This window comes from Colias croceus, chromosome 22 (assembly GCF_905220415.1).
Source record: "Colias croceus chromosome 22, ilColCroc2.1".
NCBI classification, from domain to species: Eukaryota; Metazoa; Arthropoda; class Insecta; order Lepidoptera; family Pieridae; genus Colias; species Colias croceus.
This window is the reverse complement of record NC_059558.1, coordinates 5259673-5278568: the sequence shown is the minus strand read 5'-3', so window position 1 is coordinate 5278568 and position 18896 is coordinate 5259673. Positions and strand designations below refer to the sequence as shown.

Below are 18896 nucleotides of genomic sequence, written 5' to 3'. Positions count from 1 at the left end.
AATGTAATATTCGTTGTAATTTTTATATATTTTCATACATTATAAATTATAATATGTAAAATTGAATGTTTCTCTATTTGTAACTAGCGGTCCGCCCCGGCTTCGCCCGTGGTACATGTTTACGTTTTCTCTACATAAGATCCATCCTCGTACTTCAAGAAATATAATAAAAAAAGAATTATCGAAATCGGTTCAGCCGTTCTCAAGTTATGCGCTTACCAACACATTTTGGAATTCATTTTTATATATAACTAGCGGTCCGCCCCGGCTTCGCCCGTGGTACATATTAACGTTTTCTCTACATAAGAACCATCCTCGTACTTCAAGGAATATAATAAAAAAAGAATTATCGAAATCGGTTCAGCCGTTCTCGAGTTATGGAATTACAACGAAAAGTGGCATTGATTTTTATATATTAGAAGAAGATTAGATATAAGAAGATATGTCAACAAAAAATTAAACTATATTTTTCAGGTCAATCAGAACTAGGTGCAGTAGTACCAGTGTTGTTTTTGAACTCTAATCTCGGAACTCCATTGCTACCTCATACATTGGAATGTGCGGACTTCAAGGCAGCATTGGAGGCCGCTGATGATGAAAATGATAGGAGCTTATTGAATAAATGGTGAGTTTTAGATTTCATGTTCTTATTGTATTTACTTTAAACTGTGGTGTTATTTTTGGAAGTCTTAATTACGAAATTGTTTGTAGTGAAATAAACTGTAAATAGAAATTCGTAGAAGCGTAAAAAATTAATTAGTTATTAAATTTAAAGAAAATAATAAAAGTCTTAAAACTAACTCGAATTTTTCGTTTTGTCTGGGTTTTCATGAGTATTGACGAACCCGGTTAACTTTAGAGCAATTTAACAGTGTTTAAATGAAGGAAATAAAAAGAATTATAGAGAAAAAATTGACGATCTCGTAGCACGTGTAGCCTTATGCAAGATCTCGTAGCAGGGGCCTTAGACAAAGTAACAATTACAAAACGATAACGAAGTTAGAAATCGCAAAAATGTATGGGATTGACATAGATAGACCACGTGATCTAACGCGGCGTATGTCAATCCCATACATTTTTGCGATTTCTAACTTCGTTATCGTTTTGTAATTGTTACTTTGTCTAAGGCCCCTGGTCAAACAGTAAAAAAGATGAAGCGGCAGCAGTGTTTGCCTCTTCTGTACTTCTGCGTCATCATAGATCTGACATCGTTGTAATATGTAAATACTAGCTTTGCGCCTTCGGCTTCACCCGCGTTTTCAAAGAACAACCCGCATAGTTTCAGTTCCCGTGGGATTTCCGGGAATAAACCTATACTATGTGTTAATCCAAGTTCCCTCTATATGTGTGCTAAATTTAATTGTAATCGGTTCAGTAGTATTTGCGTGAAAAAGTAACAAATATACACATACACATCCATCATCACAAACTTTCGCATAACATATAATATTAGAAGGATAAGATGTTATGATACGTGATATGACGTTAGGTACACGCTAGACAGCAGCACGACGCCGCCGTGCTACCGGCTGGTGCGCGGCGCGCCGGCCCGCTGGCGCCGCGAGATGGCGCGCGCGCTCAACGTGCTCGTGCGCACGCTGCCGCAGGAGGCGTGCGACGCGTACCTCACCACCGTGCTGGAGCAGGTAACGCGGAGACAACTTTGTATTGTATTAGCCTGTTGTGTCCCACTGCTGGGCAAAGGCTTCCCCCAAAGCGCTTCCATGAATCACGATCTTGTGCTATTGTAGACCAGTCTCTATTAAATTGGTCCAGTTCGTCCCGCCATCAGTTCTTCGCCGGAGCTGTGTCGGGGCCCCACAATGTCGGTACTTTGGCACAGTTCGTCCGGCAAGCGACTAATATGGGCATATGCCCAGCACAACATTTGCCCTGCCGAGTGACGAGTTAAAACATGAAAACAAAAAAATAGTAGTGAAATTTCATTCATGAAATGAAATGAAATGATTTCATTTCATTTCAAATTTATATGTCAAGCCTTTTATGTAAAAAAGCGTGTGTGCCGAGCAGACTTGTCAGAAGTGAAACTTCTTCGACAAGATTCAAAAATAATTTGAAATTTTATCCTCAACGTGCCTAGAGAAGTTTCACTACAAAAATGTATTTTTATGTCATACAGTGTAAAGAAAAAACAATAAAACTCAAAAAAAAATGTCGAATGATGTGTGTGTCGAAATTTGTCTCTAGTAGTATTTATACCATTTCCCTTTTTAAATTACCTATTATCTGTTAATTAGTACCTATATTGATTACTCTTTGTTTATGTGTAAGCGATTGTAATTATTTATAGTCTAGTAGTCAACACATGTTATTGCAATAACAATTAGTCATTAAGGTTTATAAAGTTAAATAAGTATTGTACCTATATTATTGTTATATGTGTTTGTGTTGCAAATAAAATAAAATAAAAATAAAATAAAAAAATAAAAAAATAAAATTGAGCGGCATGTCGCGCTTTACTCATAAAGAAAATGCAAAAAAACACATCGAAATCCCATAAATAATAAGCCGTATAATTTCCAGGAAGTACAACACACAGTGCTGATGAGCTCCGAAACAGCTCGCCGCTGTGTGTGGGTGTGTCGGTCTGGAGTAGCTGACGCTCCGCAAGGCTCTGATGAGCAGCTGAGAGAACTGCAGCGACGACTGGCTAACTTGCAGCGGGATTTGAAGGTTCTGTTTAAATTTTTAGAAAAATTGTTGTCGGATGACGAATCTACGTATTCTTGAGAGAATTTTCGTAACACGTGTAGCTTTATGTTACATCTCGTAGCACGCGTAGCTTTGTGTAAGATCTCATAACACGTGTAACTACAGATGAGATCTCGTAGTACTTCTGTGCTTCATAATGATTAGTGAAATGGATTTAGCTTCAGTTGAAAAATACGATCTAACGGTTTATAACTAAACTATTATAATATGTATAAATAACTTTTTATTTTATTTTGCCCAACTCTTACATGAAATCAAAATTAAACGTCATTGCCTAACTTAGTTTATTAAGTCGTTGAAATAACATCTATGACGTCACAAAATGGTCTATTAGAATTGAAATCATTTCTATTAGTGCTTCATAGTACAACAAATATAAGCATCTAAACTAAATTACAGCTATACCTAAGCGAACGCAACGTAATCCGAGCAAGCGTGCGCGGTCGAGCACATACAGCTGGCGACGAAGAGTATACCGCTGGTGTTCGAGCCGCGCTCGGCGAGCGGCTCGACGCACTGCTCGACGCGCTTGTGGCTGATGGGGACGGGCCTGCCGGGTATTGTGGGATACCGGCTAGGTAAGTGGGGAAAAAACTATCTCTCTAAAGCGATAACTGTTGTATATTTTTGTTTCTATCTATATTAAAAGTGCAATAAAGTAGGTATAAATAAAATATCCTCGACGAAGTTAGTTAAAGTTACTTAATGTGTTGTATGAAAGATCTAGAAATGGTTGTGTTGTGTTAAGTTGATGGTTTTGTTGAATAAATTGGTTAGTTGTGTTGAGTAAAGTCGATGCTTGTGTTGTGTTAAGTTGATGGTTTTGTTGAATAAATTGGTTAGTTGTGTTGAGTAACGTCGATGGTTGTGTTGTGTTAAGTTGATGATTTTGTTGAATAAATTGGTTAGTTGTGTTGAGTAAAGTCGATGCTTGTGTTGTGTTAAGTTGATGGTTTTGTTGAATAAATTGGTTAGTTGTGTTGAGTAAAGTCGATGCTTGTGTTGTGTTAAGTTGATGGTTTTGTTGAATAAATTGGTTAGTTGTGTTGAGTAAAGTCGATGCAAGTTGTGTTAAGTTGATGGTTTTGTTGAATAAATTGGTTAGTTGTGTTGAGTAAAGTCGATGCTTGTGTTGTGTTAAGTTGATGGTTTTGTTGAATAAATTGGTTAGTTGTGTTGAGTAACGTCGATGGTTGTGTTGTGTTAAGTTGATGATTTTGTTGAATAAATTGGTTAGTTGTATTGCATAGTGGTTAGTTGTGGTGAGTAAAGTGATAGTTGTGTTGAGTAAACTGATTAGTTGTGTAAGGTAAAGTGGGTAGTTATTTTGAGTAAAGGGATTAGTTGTGTTAGGTAAGTTGTTTAGTTATTTAAATGAATCCACTGCATATGTTTAAAACACCAGATAAGTTAATCAAATGTATATATATTTTATAAATTTTTATTTCAGTTTATTCGAGGAGATATCGGAACATTTATTATTCTGTCAGAAAGCAACACAATGCACATCGAACAGAGAAATTACTTTGAACGAGCTGAAAACGTAAGTTACTATCCTTGCATCACAAATGAATTCTTATTTTTATTGTTAACTAGCTTCCGCCCGCGACTCCGTCCGCGCGGAAAAATTAAGGTTTATTTTTTTTCTACGTATTTTTCCGGGATAAAAAGTATCCTATTTTATGCCCAGGATAATAAGGTATATTTATACCAAGTTTCATCGAAATCGAACCGTTAGTTTTCACGTGATGCCTGAACATACAGACAGAGAAACAGACAAAAATTTTTTTAAACACATATTTGGGCTTGGTATCGATCCAGTAACACCTCCTGCTATTTATTTTTTCAATTGTACAGAATTGACCCTTCTAGAGATTTATTATATGTATAGATGATTTTCGTATGTCAAGCTTAAACTTACCTTTTTTATGATGATTTTTTAGTGCTTAATATTTACAAGTACTCGTGAATAGAAGATTATATTTTTGAAACTACCAATGATTCATATAGATTGTGGATTGTTTACCTAGACTATTTTATAAAAAAAACTTGACAGATGTCAAGGGACACCCGGATGGAACGAGGTTACTAAAATAATTGACTTGCTTTCTATGAGAGAGAGAGACAGAGAAACAAAAGCACACGGCCGCACGGCTTACAACTATAGCAAAAAATGTCGCTACAACTTTTTGTCTTCATTTTTCCCGTCTAGCCCCCTTTCGCAACGCGCGATTAGGAACAAAAATTTCTGGATACTTTAATTTTTCTGGAAAATTGATATAATGACGGTATTAATTATTTATACTTTGATTTTCAGCTACGTCCAAAGCGACAGTAAAGTCCCTCTAGTGGTTATAGGAGGTACCGGTTGTGGAAAGGCAACTTTATTGGCAAGAGCGGCTGCGCTTGCGCACACTTGGTTGGACGATCTGACGCTGGTTGTTCGGTAAGATGATTGTGACAAATTTAAATAAATAAGGGTAGATTTTAAAAGATTATTGATGATTTTATAGAGTTAGTTTGTGATATAAAATGTTGAATAAATGAGGGTAGATTTTATAGGTATATTGATGCTGTACACTTAGGTTTAAGTCCTTTGAGAATTATGAAAAATTGTTGGTAAATGAGATTTAAAAAAAATGTTATACAACAATAGGGTAATTTTGTGAATTTTGAAATTTTAAATAAATGAGGGTAGATTTCAAATGAATGCTTGCTTGATGCTATAGGATGAATATTTAGTTATTGAATTTCATGTTTTAAATCTGTTCTAAAACTGCTTACAATAATTGATATTTCAAAACGAAATAAATAAAAATGGACATCAAGCAATCATTAATACATTTTAAAGTAACGTTAATATATAAGTAAAGTAAATGGTGGAAAAAAAATTAATGCCAATTTTTTTTCACATACCTATATTCTTTTTGTAGGTTCGTCGGTCTCACATCGCAATCTAGCACTTCCCATCAGCTGTTGAAGTCTATAGTTGATCAGCTGCATGTTCTGCATACTGGCACCGTGTATCGGGGCAAAAATGTAAGCTTAATAACAATCTTATCTAAGACAGTCTATATAAATTTAATCTTAATTAGTGTTAGAAATGTGAATTCTATAAAAATAGTTATTATATTCATTATATTATAGATATTCTGGTTCAGATCCGGCTTGAAGGATCAATTAAAAATTTCTACTTGTCAAATGTCAAAATGTAAAGGGTCGGGTTAGCTGTAATGCTTTAGCGTATTTAATAATTAGCGTAATTTAGCGTATTATGGGGAAATGCTCGAAGTATAAACTGTACGACTTTGCTCGTACATCTTTATTGTGTAGATTTTGTATCCGTACAAATCGTTTAGGTTACCTTGGAATTGTAAAACTAAAGGTGGCTCTTGTTCTTTGGATCTTTAATATTTGACGTCATTGCAGTGAATCTACTTTAGGCACGTTCAGAGTAAAATTTCTAAATAGCGCCACGGCAATAGTGTCACGTCATGAATTAAGGCGACGATTTTGAATTTTGAATTTTGCCAAAGAAGTTTCACTTCTGACACGTGTGCTCAGCTCACTGGATCTTTGATTTTTTATTTTTTTGTTATTAAGGAGGCGGGATCCCTCTCAATAACACTACACCGGCTGCTAGACGCACTATCCCGCACCCGGGCGGTGCTGGTGTGCGTGGGCGGAGCGGACGCGCTGCGCGGAGTGCGCTGGCTGCCGGAGCGCTTGCCCAGCGGCGTGAAGATGATCGTCACGGTCACCGAGGGTGAGTTGTGGTCACTGAAGTGGGTCGTGGTCACTGAAGTGGGTCGTGGTCACTGAAGTGGGTCGTGGTCACTGAAGTGGGTCGTGGTCACTGAAGTGAGTTGTGGTCACTGAAGTGGGTCGTGGTCACTGAAGTGGGTCGTGGTCACTGAAGTGAGTCGTGGTCACTGAAGTGGGTCGTGGTCACTGAAGTGGGTCGTGGTCACTGAAGTGGGTCGTGGTCACTGAAGTGGGTCGTGGTCACTGAAGTGGGTTGTGGTCACTGGAGTGGGTCGTGGTCACTGAAGTGGGTCGTGGTCACTGGAGTGGGTCGTGGTCACTGAAGTGGGTCGTGGTCACTGAAGTGAGTTGTGGTCACTGAAGTGGGTCGTGGTCACTGAAGTGAGTTGCGGTCACTGAAGTGGGTTGTGGTCACTGAAGTGGGTCGTGGTCACTGAAGTGGGCCATGGTCACTGAGTGTATCATGATCATTGAATTCGTGTCGCGGTCAATGAGTTGGTGTATTACAGTTATTGAAAATTTGTCACGGTAATTAAGTATGTGTACTGTATTGTGTATCAATGATTGTGTCACGATAATTGATTAATGAAATAAATTAAAAAATCTGTTAAACGTTATAAACCTATCCTATTATCTTAACAGAAAAAGACGAGCCATCAAGTTCGGCAATAATGGCAGTATTATCGTCTGAAGACGGGCCGAAAGTAGTACGAGCGCCGCCTGTTGGTGCGGAAGAAGCTAAAGCAGTACTAACAGCATGTGCAGCCACGTATAGTAAGACTGGTGCTGCTTCACCACCAGAGGCTGCTGTGAAGGCAGTACAAAAGTGTACTCTACCACTGTACTGTAAGGTGAGGCTAGTTGGTAGTAGGAAAATAGAGGGTAGTTGCTTAAATAGTAGAAGGAAGAAAGTAAAGCAGTACTCACAGCATGTGCAGCGACGTAAAGCAAGACTGGTGCTGCTTCACCGCCAGAGGCTGCCGTGAAGGCAGTACAAAAGTGTACTCTGCCGTTATACTGCAAGGTGAGGATAGTGTAGAAGATGGATATCTATAAAATTGAATAAAAATGAAATTTATAAAGAAAGACTTTCAGGTGAAAGACTCGGGTGCGAATCCCACCTCGTGATTGATTTTATTCTATTCATGAAAAATTTCTCATTTTCAGTAAATTTAAGTTAAATGTCAAAATAAAAATGGATGGGCTATAAGGTAGTGTTAAAAAGATGAATAAATATTTGTGTATTTTTTTTGTTATTTGCTTAATTTATTCTTCGAGTCTATCGCGATTAAATTAATAATGATTGCGTAACTTAACCATCACTATTATTTCTAGATCTTAGCATGGCAGATATCACTATCAGCGGAAACATTCACAGAACAGTCAGAGCCAGAAACCACACCCGAATTAGTTATATGCGATGAATTAGAAGCTCAATTGGAACAAATTCTCATTGCAACTGAAGCAGCATTAGGCGCTGAGAAGGTTAAAGCCTGTTTGTCTTTACTAACTGCGTCTAGACGGGGCTTGGATGATACGGAAATCCTGGATATGTTAGCTCATGATGACCTGTTTAGGAGCGAAGAGACATATTGTGAGTACCTTTTTTTGCTATTTAAGTGGTTATAATTTGTTTATTTTTAGATTCATTACTTTTTTATGTATTAAGAAGCAAAGGACCTAAGATAGATCCTAGGGGGATGCCCATATAATAATAGTGTGAATTGTTACCATATTTTTATATTTTTAAATATTTACGGCGGTATTATTTGATCAAATTCACTTTTGTGTTTTCAACTGTGCATCACACCTAAGTATTAATATCTATACAGGTAAAATACTTGCGTTTTACATATGGGTACATAGTCAAAAGTTAACCGAAAAACGTTAACCGACCTTTTAAAACATCTAATTAAGTAATGTTATTTTAGGGCCGATTTTTCAATGCCCAGATAAACAGCTAGATAGACTTTATTCTTCAGGTAACAAAATATTCAATTTTTCAATAGACGAATAGGACGTATCTATCGAATAACTACGTTATTTGAGGAATAAATCTATCTGCTGCTCCAACGGCCAGATAGCGTGCTATTCGACGATTAGACGTTTGAGTTGACAACTGACGCGTCAAATTTGGGATATTTTCGTATGTAATAACATAGAGCGTAGAATTTTTACAATAAAGCCTCTTTCTATAAAATAATTATCAATTAAAATCATATTGAAATTTATGTTTTTGATAGTACCTACTGATGATCATGCCATTGAAAATTTGCCGGACGCTGCCTTTATGTCGTTTTCATCGTAAAATATATAAATTTTAACACAAATTTAATCAAAACTCTTTACTCGAATCAAAACAATAATCAACAATCATAGAACACAAGATAAACTTAAAATGCACTCCTGACGTGAGTCATAATGACGGTTGTTGACATATTGCAAGTTGACTCTATCCCGCTCTAACCTGACTAATTTAATATGTTTGTTTCGCCACTCCAAGAGCAGAGCTGCCAATATGGAAATATTTGGTCAGATAGTTATTCATCAAATAAATCACGATTGAAAAATAGGCGAGCCGTTATGAGTTAGATAAGCAATTGAATAAATCTATTCGAGGGGTAGTTATTAGACTGTTTATCTGGGCATTGAAAAATCGGCCCTAAAAATTGTTAAAATAACATTACTTAATTAGATGTTTTAAAAGGTCACGAAATTGTTTTTACGATTAGGTATTGTGAATGTGCAGTAATGTCAGTCTATTACATTGTGGTGTTAGCCACCATTCCACCAACCAATTTGGAATACCTACGTGCAATCGAAATAACGATTCTGTCGTCACGTTATACAGGGTGGCCCCTGTCGGTGTACTAAGCTGAAAGCTGACTTATAGTTTTGCAAACACTGATTACGTAAAAAAACAGAATGAGGTCAATTTTTTTTTAATTCTGTTTTCATCCGCTTCGCACAGTTGGCATATACTATACTACGAATGAGGTCATTATGTCTATGAAAATATAACCTTAAATGTTAGCGTCTATGCGGGTGGGCAGGGTTGTCGGCTAGTAATTTTATTTTATTTATGGGTGGTGCGTAGTTAGGGGTGAAAACATAGAGTTTTAAGAACTTATAATATAAAAAAATATGTCTGGAATTTTTTACGTACTCACCGTATGTTAAACTGTAGGTCCCTTTTTGCTTAGTACAGTGATTCTGGGATATGTTGTATAATATTATTTGCTCGATTTGAGAGAAATTTTGCATTTTGAGGTCGTTTTGTTATCTGTTTTATTTGAGCGTGATTTTGCATTTTGATTGAACGGAATTGATCTTATGTTTCGACAATCTCGCTGCATATAGTACTATGTATTAGTGTGTACTATAGTACAAAATAACGTATTACAGTACCATGGGCTCCCGCTGCGTTGCTCTGGCCGCAAGTGAGCGCGTTACTAGCCCCATGGTTACGCTGGGACGCACGTGGGGCCGCTCGCTGGCGGGACGCCGCGCTGGCCGCCGCGGCCGCCGAGCGCTACCTGAGCGACGGGCACCAGGCGCGCCGCACGCTGGCCGAGTACTACGAGGTGGGTGCGGGTGTTGCTAGGGACGCCAGGCGCGTTGCTAGGGACGCCAGGCGCGTTGCTAGGGACGCCAGGCGCGTTGCTATGGAGACCAGCAAGTAGCGCACTGCTATGGCTGCGAGTGGAACGTTGCTACGGCCGCAAGTGGCGCGTTACTACGGCCACATGTTTTGCGTTGCTACGGCCACATGTTGCGCGTTGCTACGGCCACATGTTGTCCGGTGCTACGGCCACATGTTGTCCGGTGCTACGGCCACATGTTGTGCTTTGCTACGGCCACATGTTGCGCGTTGCTACGGCCACATGTTGTCCGGTGCTACGGCCACATGTTGCGCGTTGCTACGGCCACATGTTGCGCGTTGCTACGGCCACATGTTGTCCGGTGCTACGGTCACATGTTGCGCGTTGCTACGGCCGCAAGTAGCGCTTTGAACAGAGGACATAAATTTTATACTACTTATATTTACATACAAATACCAGACGGAAATATCAGACGGAGGAAAATACTCATGAGGAAAGAAAAAATATTGATCTTATTTTTTATATTTGCAGGGAGTTTGGTACAACGACAATGATCCCAAAATGTCTGGACGTCTTATTTCGCAAGAAAACAAATTCTCTGATGAATGGTAAGCAAATAAAACATAACTTTTATTTGAGTTAGATTCAAATTTAACGTCATCTTCTATGCATTTTTCAAAATTTCATCTTTTTATACAGAGTAATTATTTTTCAGCTACAACACAAGAAAACTAGACGAGCTTCCATTCCAACACTATCATTTACTAAAAGAAGATCCAGAGGCATTCGCAAACAAGCCATATTTCACAAAACTAGACTGGGTCCACGACAAACTAGCGGCCACAGACTGCGGACATTTTTTAGAAGACATAGGCCTTGTACATATCGACCCTTTACCCGAACACCTTGAAATACTCAAGGAAGTCTTCGAAACGCACTCGTACGCGCTAGACTACGACCATAGACAATTCTACGGCCTCCTCCGAGCTACCATAGAGCGGCGTCAAAGAGAAGGCATAGACATCCACAGTGATATAGTTCGGGAATGGATGAGGCAGATTTTCGACCCACCCGTACCTACGTTTTATCCAATGAACGATGATTTCTGGAAAATCATGGAGAATAGAGAAAAGCGTGATTTCTCTATGGTCGAGGGTTTTGATACTAAGCCGTACGATTTGATTGTTAGATTTGATACTAGGGGCAAATTTATTGCTACTGTTTCTACGGAGAGGGAGGAAATTTGCGTTTGGGATGTTACAAGGTATTGTTCTTTTTGGGTTTGTTACCTCAGAATTTTCATCTGGGTGAACCGATTATGATAATTCAAATTCAATAAAATTTTATTTGAAAGCTGGTCCATTCCGTTTGGTCCCATTTAAATTTTGTCTAGTTCTGACAATTGAAATCACTGTTACGATAAAAATATTATTTGCAGGTGTAAGTTAGTACGAAAGATAGTAGGAGTGACGCATCCTATAAACTTAGTGCCAATAGACGAGTACCGGTGCGTTGTCTTGTGCAGACGTGAACTGAGAGTGTATGATTTAGACCAGGTAAGTTTTATTTACTTTACAAAATTGGTCTATTTAGATGTCTTCTTAGAATGTTTTATTTTATTATGTACCAATAAAATAGCATGATCCCGATGAGAATTGAAAAAGGGCCTAATCATAGAAAAGTTTTTATGTTGTTTCATATATTTCGCTTTTTACCTTTCCCCCGTCGTTGTCTGGTAGAGATCACTGCACAGTGAAGAAGGCCGCCCTTTGTGTTTTATATTTAATTTCATATTTAATTTCATATAGTTAAAGTGTTAAATAAGTAAATAACTCCACTATGATCTGTGTCCAACATTTTTCGGAAGAAAGAAAAGCTCATATTTCATCGATTATTCATATGTTCCAGGGTAAATTCGTAGTAGCACTGAAAGGTGTGATGAACCAAAAAATGCCGTACTACGGTCTACACGACTCGAAGCATTTAGTCGCTCTGTCTAGGAATAGGATGTATGTGAATCTTATGAATATTGAAACAGGTAAGTTGTAAATACATAAAAAAGTTTTAAAGATACCTACAGTTAAATATATGAAACTTAAAAAAAATCCTTACTTTCAAAACTCAAAATCATGCGAATTTGTTATTTGATATGTTTAACAATTGTAACTATTTTTAAATTGTAGATCATTTTTAATTTTTTGAACATTTCTTTTAACAGGTGATTGTGTGACGACGTTCAAAGCTGGTGAAGATAGATTTTTAAATTCATTGTTGGTATCAGGAGATGGAAGGTAATTGCCAAATAATATAAAAAAAAGAAATTCTTTTGATTTTGTCTATTTTACTTAACCGTTATAATAATATCTAGGACCAACATTTATATAAAATTCATATTTTTTAGAGTTTTGGTGTGTGGAGATGAAACACAAAAGCCGTTCCCGTTGTTAGTATGGTCGCTCACATCTCGGAAACTGTTATACGATCTTAGGATACCGCATCATGATTTCGTTACGTCTAAAGCGGCTATTACGTATGAAGGTAAATAATAAAATATGTTTTTATCAGAACTATGTCTGTTTGGTCAATAATATGTAATAAGATGTGTAGTGGAACAAGAATAGATCCTTGTGGCACTCCAAACGTTTTTGTGTATTAATTTGAAATCTATCATAATAATTTTAACATGTCAATAATAAAATATCAAACGAAACCATAATTCTGTAATGCCTACTTAGATTTAATTTTGACAAATATTTACATGAATAAACGTATACATACTTTATCAAAAGCTTAGGGCGGATCATTTCAAAATTTGTGATGGTACATTGAATCTTAACTGTTTTATTTCAATTTCCTGTTATATAATTATTCAACAATGATTATTTTGTTGATTAAAATATTTATACAAAAAAATCTTATGATGATAACTTGATTATTTTTGCAGGTTCATACGTATGCGTAGTATCCCGTGAGCTAGACGAGCCAAGTCCAAACTTCATAGTAGTGTACGACTTACAATCTGGGACCTTATTCAAGAAATGGAAGCCAGGTTGCGATACTGTGGCACTTGCTATAAGTTCAGTGGATGGGTGTGTGGTGTCCTCGCTCGCTGATACCAGGATATTGGTCTGGGATTTGGTTACTGGTGAGTTATTTAGTGTACGAGTTACAATCTGGAACTTGAAGTTACGAGTTACAATCTGGGACTTTAAGAAGTTACTAGTTACAATCTGGGACTTTAAGAAGTTACGAGTTACAGTCTGGGACTTTAAGCAGTTAATGGTTAGAATGTGGGACTTTAAGAAGTTACGAGTTGCAATCTGGGACTTAAAGAAGTTACTAGTTGCAATCTGGGACTTTAAGAAGTTATTAGTTACAGTCAGGGACTTTAAGAAGTTACTAGTAACAGTCTGGGACTTTAAGAAGTTACTAGTAACAGTCTGGGACTTTAAGAAGTTACCAATTGCAATCTGGGACTCTAATAAGTTACGAGTAATTTGATATTTGTTTCCCAGGTAATTGCCGTCTATCTCTAAGCGGTCACGTATCCGCGGCTACGCAGTTACGGCTCGGACGTTCGGGAGCATTGTTACTCTCAGCTGATCTATCTGCTACTGATTTATCTGTGCGACTGTGGGATTTGGCTGCTGGTGAGATATACACATACATACATATACATACAGTATACACACTTGCATATGATGTATACCGATGTCCGAGGTCTGTACACAAGTACCTATACATATAAATTTAAACTTACATTTAGGCAATTACACACATTCACTGCACATAACATATACATCCGCCCATATCTTTTTTGTTAATCACTGTATTCCTACTTTTACATTGATTTCTCCTTATTTTAGTCAAAACTATGCACTCAGTGATTCCACTTATTCTTTTATAATCATATACTTAAAAATAATTACATCAAAATAGATGACAAACAAATAAACACACCATACATCATACTCAAATATGTATATCTTTGTAAAAATGAAATTAACAAGTACCCGCATTTCAGGTAAACTAATAGCAGTATACACACCACCAGAACGCATTACCTCCTGCGAGATCCTCCTAGGCGGGTCCATTCTTGCTCTAGCCATGGAGAACTATAAGGAAATAGTCTGCGTCAAACTCTATGGTCCGACCATAGACTCTGTGAAACATGGCCGCGATCTAGAGTACGATGACGATGTCTATGGTCACATAGAGTATGAAGGGAAGACGTTTGAAGTCAAAGAGACATGATCGCTGGCGATCGAGTTATGATATCTAGCAATAATCTGAGGCTATTGAATGGGGGTTGAGGCTGTGCTGATAATTTTTTTTCGTGATTTTTATGACTTTTGTTTTTTTTTGCTGATCTAATATGAATGTGAATGTTATAAACAGTTAGTGTAAAAACATTTTTTTTGTAATCAGTTACTCTTTTATATTTTGATACCCTTACACTACGAATGTAGAATAATAATTTTTTTTTTAATTTGTTTAAAAAAACCGTCGATAAAAAAACAAAGAAAAATCGTATAAACTCATCAACATCAGCCTCAATTATTCATTCATGGTAAAGATGCATTTTATATTTTATTTGTGTATTGGGTGCAGGTCACTGATGTTATTTAAATTTGTATACTTGTGGCACAAACAACGTAGGTATAAAGAAATATTGTAAATTATATCATCTCAATAGTTGTGTGTATGTTTTTCAATTAAAAAATCTTATTTTTTATAATTGTAACTGCTGCAGAAGCTTAACAATATTAATAAAAATGTATAATGCAAGTTAAAACGTAACTTGTAAAATCATTACTGTCAACATTACATCATAGTAAAAATTCGATGATAACGCACTAACTACCTTTATGCGTGAAATATCATTTGACAATAGTCTACACAACATATCGGTCAGCTATAAAAAAACATTTTTTTTTTTTTCAAATATATATGACAAATCGACTGTTACCTCAATTTATTATTCATTTGCTACGATCTAACCCAAAACAAAACTCTCGCTTATTGAGATAGAGGTTTATTAATTGATTAAAAATTAACAATATTTCTTTATACTGTTCGAATAAATAAACCGAAGCACAACTCTTACAAACATGAATATCCACATAACCTCTAGTCAGCCATTTGTTTGTTTTAAAATTCTGTCGTAAAAAGAAAAAATTTACAAAAAAGATAAAAAAAGACATTCGCAAAGTTACAATAAAATTTATGTTTTCATAATGTTAAATCACAAAAAAAATCAAAATATGTTGAGCATCTCGACCTTGACAAAAATCTGTAGAGTTGAATATGAATTCATATATTATATATATTTATTTTTGTGTTCGTAATTAAAAAAAGAGCGTGTGTGTATAAGAAGTGAAAATTCATTGGCAAAATTCAAAGTTACCAAAAACGTTGCCCTACTCTATGACATGATGGTATTACCATGACGCGACCTTGAAATTTTACTCTCAACGCGCCGAAAGAAGTTTCACTATAAAAGGCTACGGCAAATATGTTCAATTGATTTTGCACAAATATTGCAAGCCTTTTACGACAGAATTATTTCTTTTTATGTTCAAATTCTCAAAATGCCATAAATAGTTATGAAACGTTTGCTCAATTTATTTTCAAGTAACGCAGGTTCGTTTAGCTATTTTATTATACATATTAGATATTCATATTTATTTTTTATATTACGCAAAAATGCGTAGAAATTATAAAAAAATAATTTATAATTTTGTTTGTGACCTCCATGTTGTTTTATTCACGACAGCGTTTATACTGCCACGTATCCCTTATGAATAAGAATAAAAAATGCCCAAAAAAAAAACTTAATGTTTGATCTATTACGCTTATTAATTACATTAATATAGTAATAATTATAATAAAACCTCTATTTGTAATGTTAATGTTTAGATGTAACTGTTATTAGACATTTTCTGTGTTTTAACATTTTTTGTGCACATTGGTCTGTTTAGTGAAAACTTTGAGATTCACTGACAAATAATTTTAAATGTGGCAACACTATCAATGGTTTTAATTATCTATACCGTATTGCGATCGCACATCTTAGTTTAACGACATACAAAAAGCAAATTTAAGGAAATAATATTAAAATTGAATTTATTTGTTATTAGAGCCAGCGAGCACGAGCAACATTATCTCCGCAACTATTTTGTCTCTCCCATCAACTGTATGGGGAGTTGCGTCGCTACGTGCGCGCACTTTCTTACTAGCCCATGGGTGGGAGAGACAAAATAGTTGCGGAGACAAAGTTGCTCGTGCGCGCTACCTCTAATTAATGATATAATTATTTACAATAGTTTACAATTATATAAATGACATTCGAACCTATAAAAATGGCAGACTTTTTTGTTGTTTTTTTATTCTGTCAGAGAATCTCAAACTTTTTACCAACAATTTGCCCAAGGTTTTGATTTTAAAAATAATTAATGCACAAAGGATCGTCATATTCAATACATCACATGTTTTTGTTAACATGCGTTTTTTTTATTTTAATATACTTAACTAGTAGGTATTAAAATTATCTTACGATTTGGCTAATAACTGTAACTTATTTCTAGAGTGCCCTTATTCTTTATCTAGCATACTATAATTACAAAATTCCATAGGCTCCATGAATTACAATTTCCGATTAGATACTATTAAACCTTTTTACCATTAAAAAAAATTGTTAAGATATTTTATAGATTACCTAATTATTTTTTTAATAAGATACAGTAAAATCTGTTACAATACCTAGTACCTATATGCTTTTAACATACAACTGTACAAGTTTATTATATAGCCACTTATAAATATAGAAAACATTAAATAAAATAAGTCGGGTTTTCCTTCCTAACGCTATAAACTCCTGAATGCACGAACCGATTTCCACGGTTTTACACTCGTTGGAAAGGTCTCTGGCTCCGTGAGAGCAAAGAAAATTCAAGAAACACTTCAACAGAAAACCGAGAAAATCATTTTTCACATACAGAGCCTTGTCATTTCGTTTGGTGTTTAAACTATGAAGGTGGTATGGTTTTTTTTTTCATGCTCCTATGGAATTAGTAATTATTCGTCTCGTACCTTTGCTTAGCTCTTGACAAACACCCGCATAACTTTTGCGAATAAATCTCGTTGTTTTTTAAATGTTTTCGTCTATGTATTTGTAATTACGACTTGACCAAAGCAATCTATCTATGTATATCTAGCTGTAATATAACTATCTACTAATCTTAATATTAAACTAATTGAATAATAAACTTTCCTTACGAAAATATCGTGTAAGAAAACAATGTTAATATTTAATACAAATGAAATTAATTAACTTTTGTGTGACCCAATTAAAAGGTTTTGGAAATCCATACTAATTAAGCATACTTTTAACGCAATTATTTAAAAGAAACAAAATAATATGATTAGCTTTTCTTGAGTGTCCCCCCATGCACAATTTTAAAATTACCAATTCCCATCAACAATTCGTTAAAATATTGAACAAATGTATAAACTCTATTTTGTCTATGGTTTCCCGTTTCTTATAACTTAGTCCATATATATTACAAAATATGCGCTTAACCTTGCGGAGAGAAGCGCTCGCTTCCGCATTTTACTCTTTTCTAATACTGTATTAAATATTTTTAGTTGTAGTTGTCAACAGGCTGGTCCCTGTTCTACCTACCTGATATTCTTTATATTTTAGGAAATAATTCCGGTTGTAGATGTGTAAGAGTTTTAACGAGTCGATTCGTTGGCCCGTAATTGCTGTATGAATTGTAATCAAATGAATTGTTACCATTATTTATTATCTCTGGAAAGATACATAATTATTGATGTCCAGATTAAATTATCGTTAATTGTGTTATTGTTTTTTTATTTCATCCCTCTTGCCAACTGTAGATGGTGCTAATTTTTGTTTTGATCTGCTCGCGAGAGAGGTTTTAGATCGCTCGCACAAGCAAATACAAAAAATGCCACCATTAAAACTATGAAAGAATAGAAAAAAAATCGATCGTCTTTCCGCCATTCCGGAGCGACGCCTTACTCAGCCATCCTTGATCCCGCCAGTGCCCAGAGCAATCGAATTTATTCTATTCTCTCAGTTTTATGTGTCCAAGGGACACTCCACGCCGCGCCGTGTATTGAGATAATTAACAACTTTCTCAACCAATATAAAACATTATTTCAATGACGACCCAGAAAGACGCGGGTTCGAATCCCGCCTCGTGATAGTTTTTTTCTATTCTTTAAATGTTTTATTTATTTTGTATGCCTTAAAACCAAATTAAATTGCCACCATATTCATTAATCCTAAAAGTTCATAATATGATAAAAATATGATCATTAACGAAGCAATATATTTGGGACTAGTTCGAGTCTAGTCAAGTTACAATTAAGTAACATCGAATTTGCCGAACAGAAATCATATCGAAATGTTCTTATAAATATGAATTCTCCACAATAATTTCTCCATTTGACACAAATCTCATGAATTCAGCTTTCAAATAAAATAATCATTAAAATTGGACTATCCAATAAAAGTAGCCACCTGGCTAATAGGGTTTGTCTATTCTTTGTTTGCTAACACTTGTTTAAAAACAGTAAAATAATAGGATGAATCCAGGTCTCACGCCGCTCACATCCAAACATTATTCAAAAAAATATTGCAAATGTGGTCCTATAACTTTAGTGGATTGGCAAATCCGTGCTAAATGACAGTGACCGGCAATAACCATAACGTTGATTTTGACCGCTTAACTAAGCTACCATTTATGTACCAATGACCCAACCAGA

At 35.7% G+C, this 18896-nt stretch overlaps 1 protein-coding gene across 2 annotated transcripts in view; it reads left to right on the top strand.

The window, feature by feature from the left end:
- Positions 1 to 17964, top strand: part of LOC123701647 — a 50930-nt gene extending 32966 nt beyond the window's left edge. For both annotated transcript variants that reach the window (XM_045649133.1, XM_045649132.1), the window contains exons 5-24: positions 475 to 625; positions 1490 to 1646; positions 2545 to 2694; positions 3133 to 3311; positions 4184 to 4276; positions 5051 to 5179; positions 5667 to 5772; positions 6337 to 6499; positions 7141 to 7349; positions 7834 to 8092; positions 9904 to 10082; positions 10632 to 10708; positions 10816 to 11364; positions 11539 to 11656; positions 12009 to 12138; positions 12319 to 12391; positions 12502 to 12638; positions 13045 to 13245; positions 13616 to 13750; positions 14125 to 17964. In XM_045649133.1, the coding sequence (XP_045505089.1) occupies positions 475 to 625; positions 1490 to 1646; positions 2545 to 2694; positions 3133 to 3311; positions 4184 to 4276; positions 5051 to 5179; positions 5667 to 5772; positions 6337 to 6499; positions 7141 to 7349; positions 7834 to 8092; positions 9904 to 10082; positions 10632 to 10708; positions 10816 to 11364; positions 11539 to 11656; positions 12009 to 12138; positions 12319 to 12391; positions 12502 to 12638; positions 13045 to 13245; positions 13616 to 13750; positions 14125 to 14354 (3425 nt within the window). In that variant the 3' untranslated portion in view covers positions 14355 to 17964. The remainder of the gene's footprint in view (positions 1 to 474; positions 626 to 1489; positions 1647 to 2544; positions 2695 to 3132; positions 3312 to 4183; positions 4277 to 5050; positions 5180 to 5666; positions 5773 to 6336; positions 6500 to 7140; positions 7350 to 7833; positions 8093 to 9903; positions 10083 to 10631; positions 10709 to 10815; positions 11365 to 11538; positions 11657 to 12008; positions 12139 to 12318; positions 12392 to 12501; positions 12639 to 13044; positions 13246 to 13615; positions 13751 to 14124) is intronic.
- The last annotated feature ends 932 nt before the right edge of the window (positions 17965 to 18896 follow it).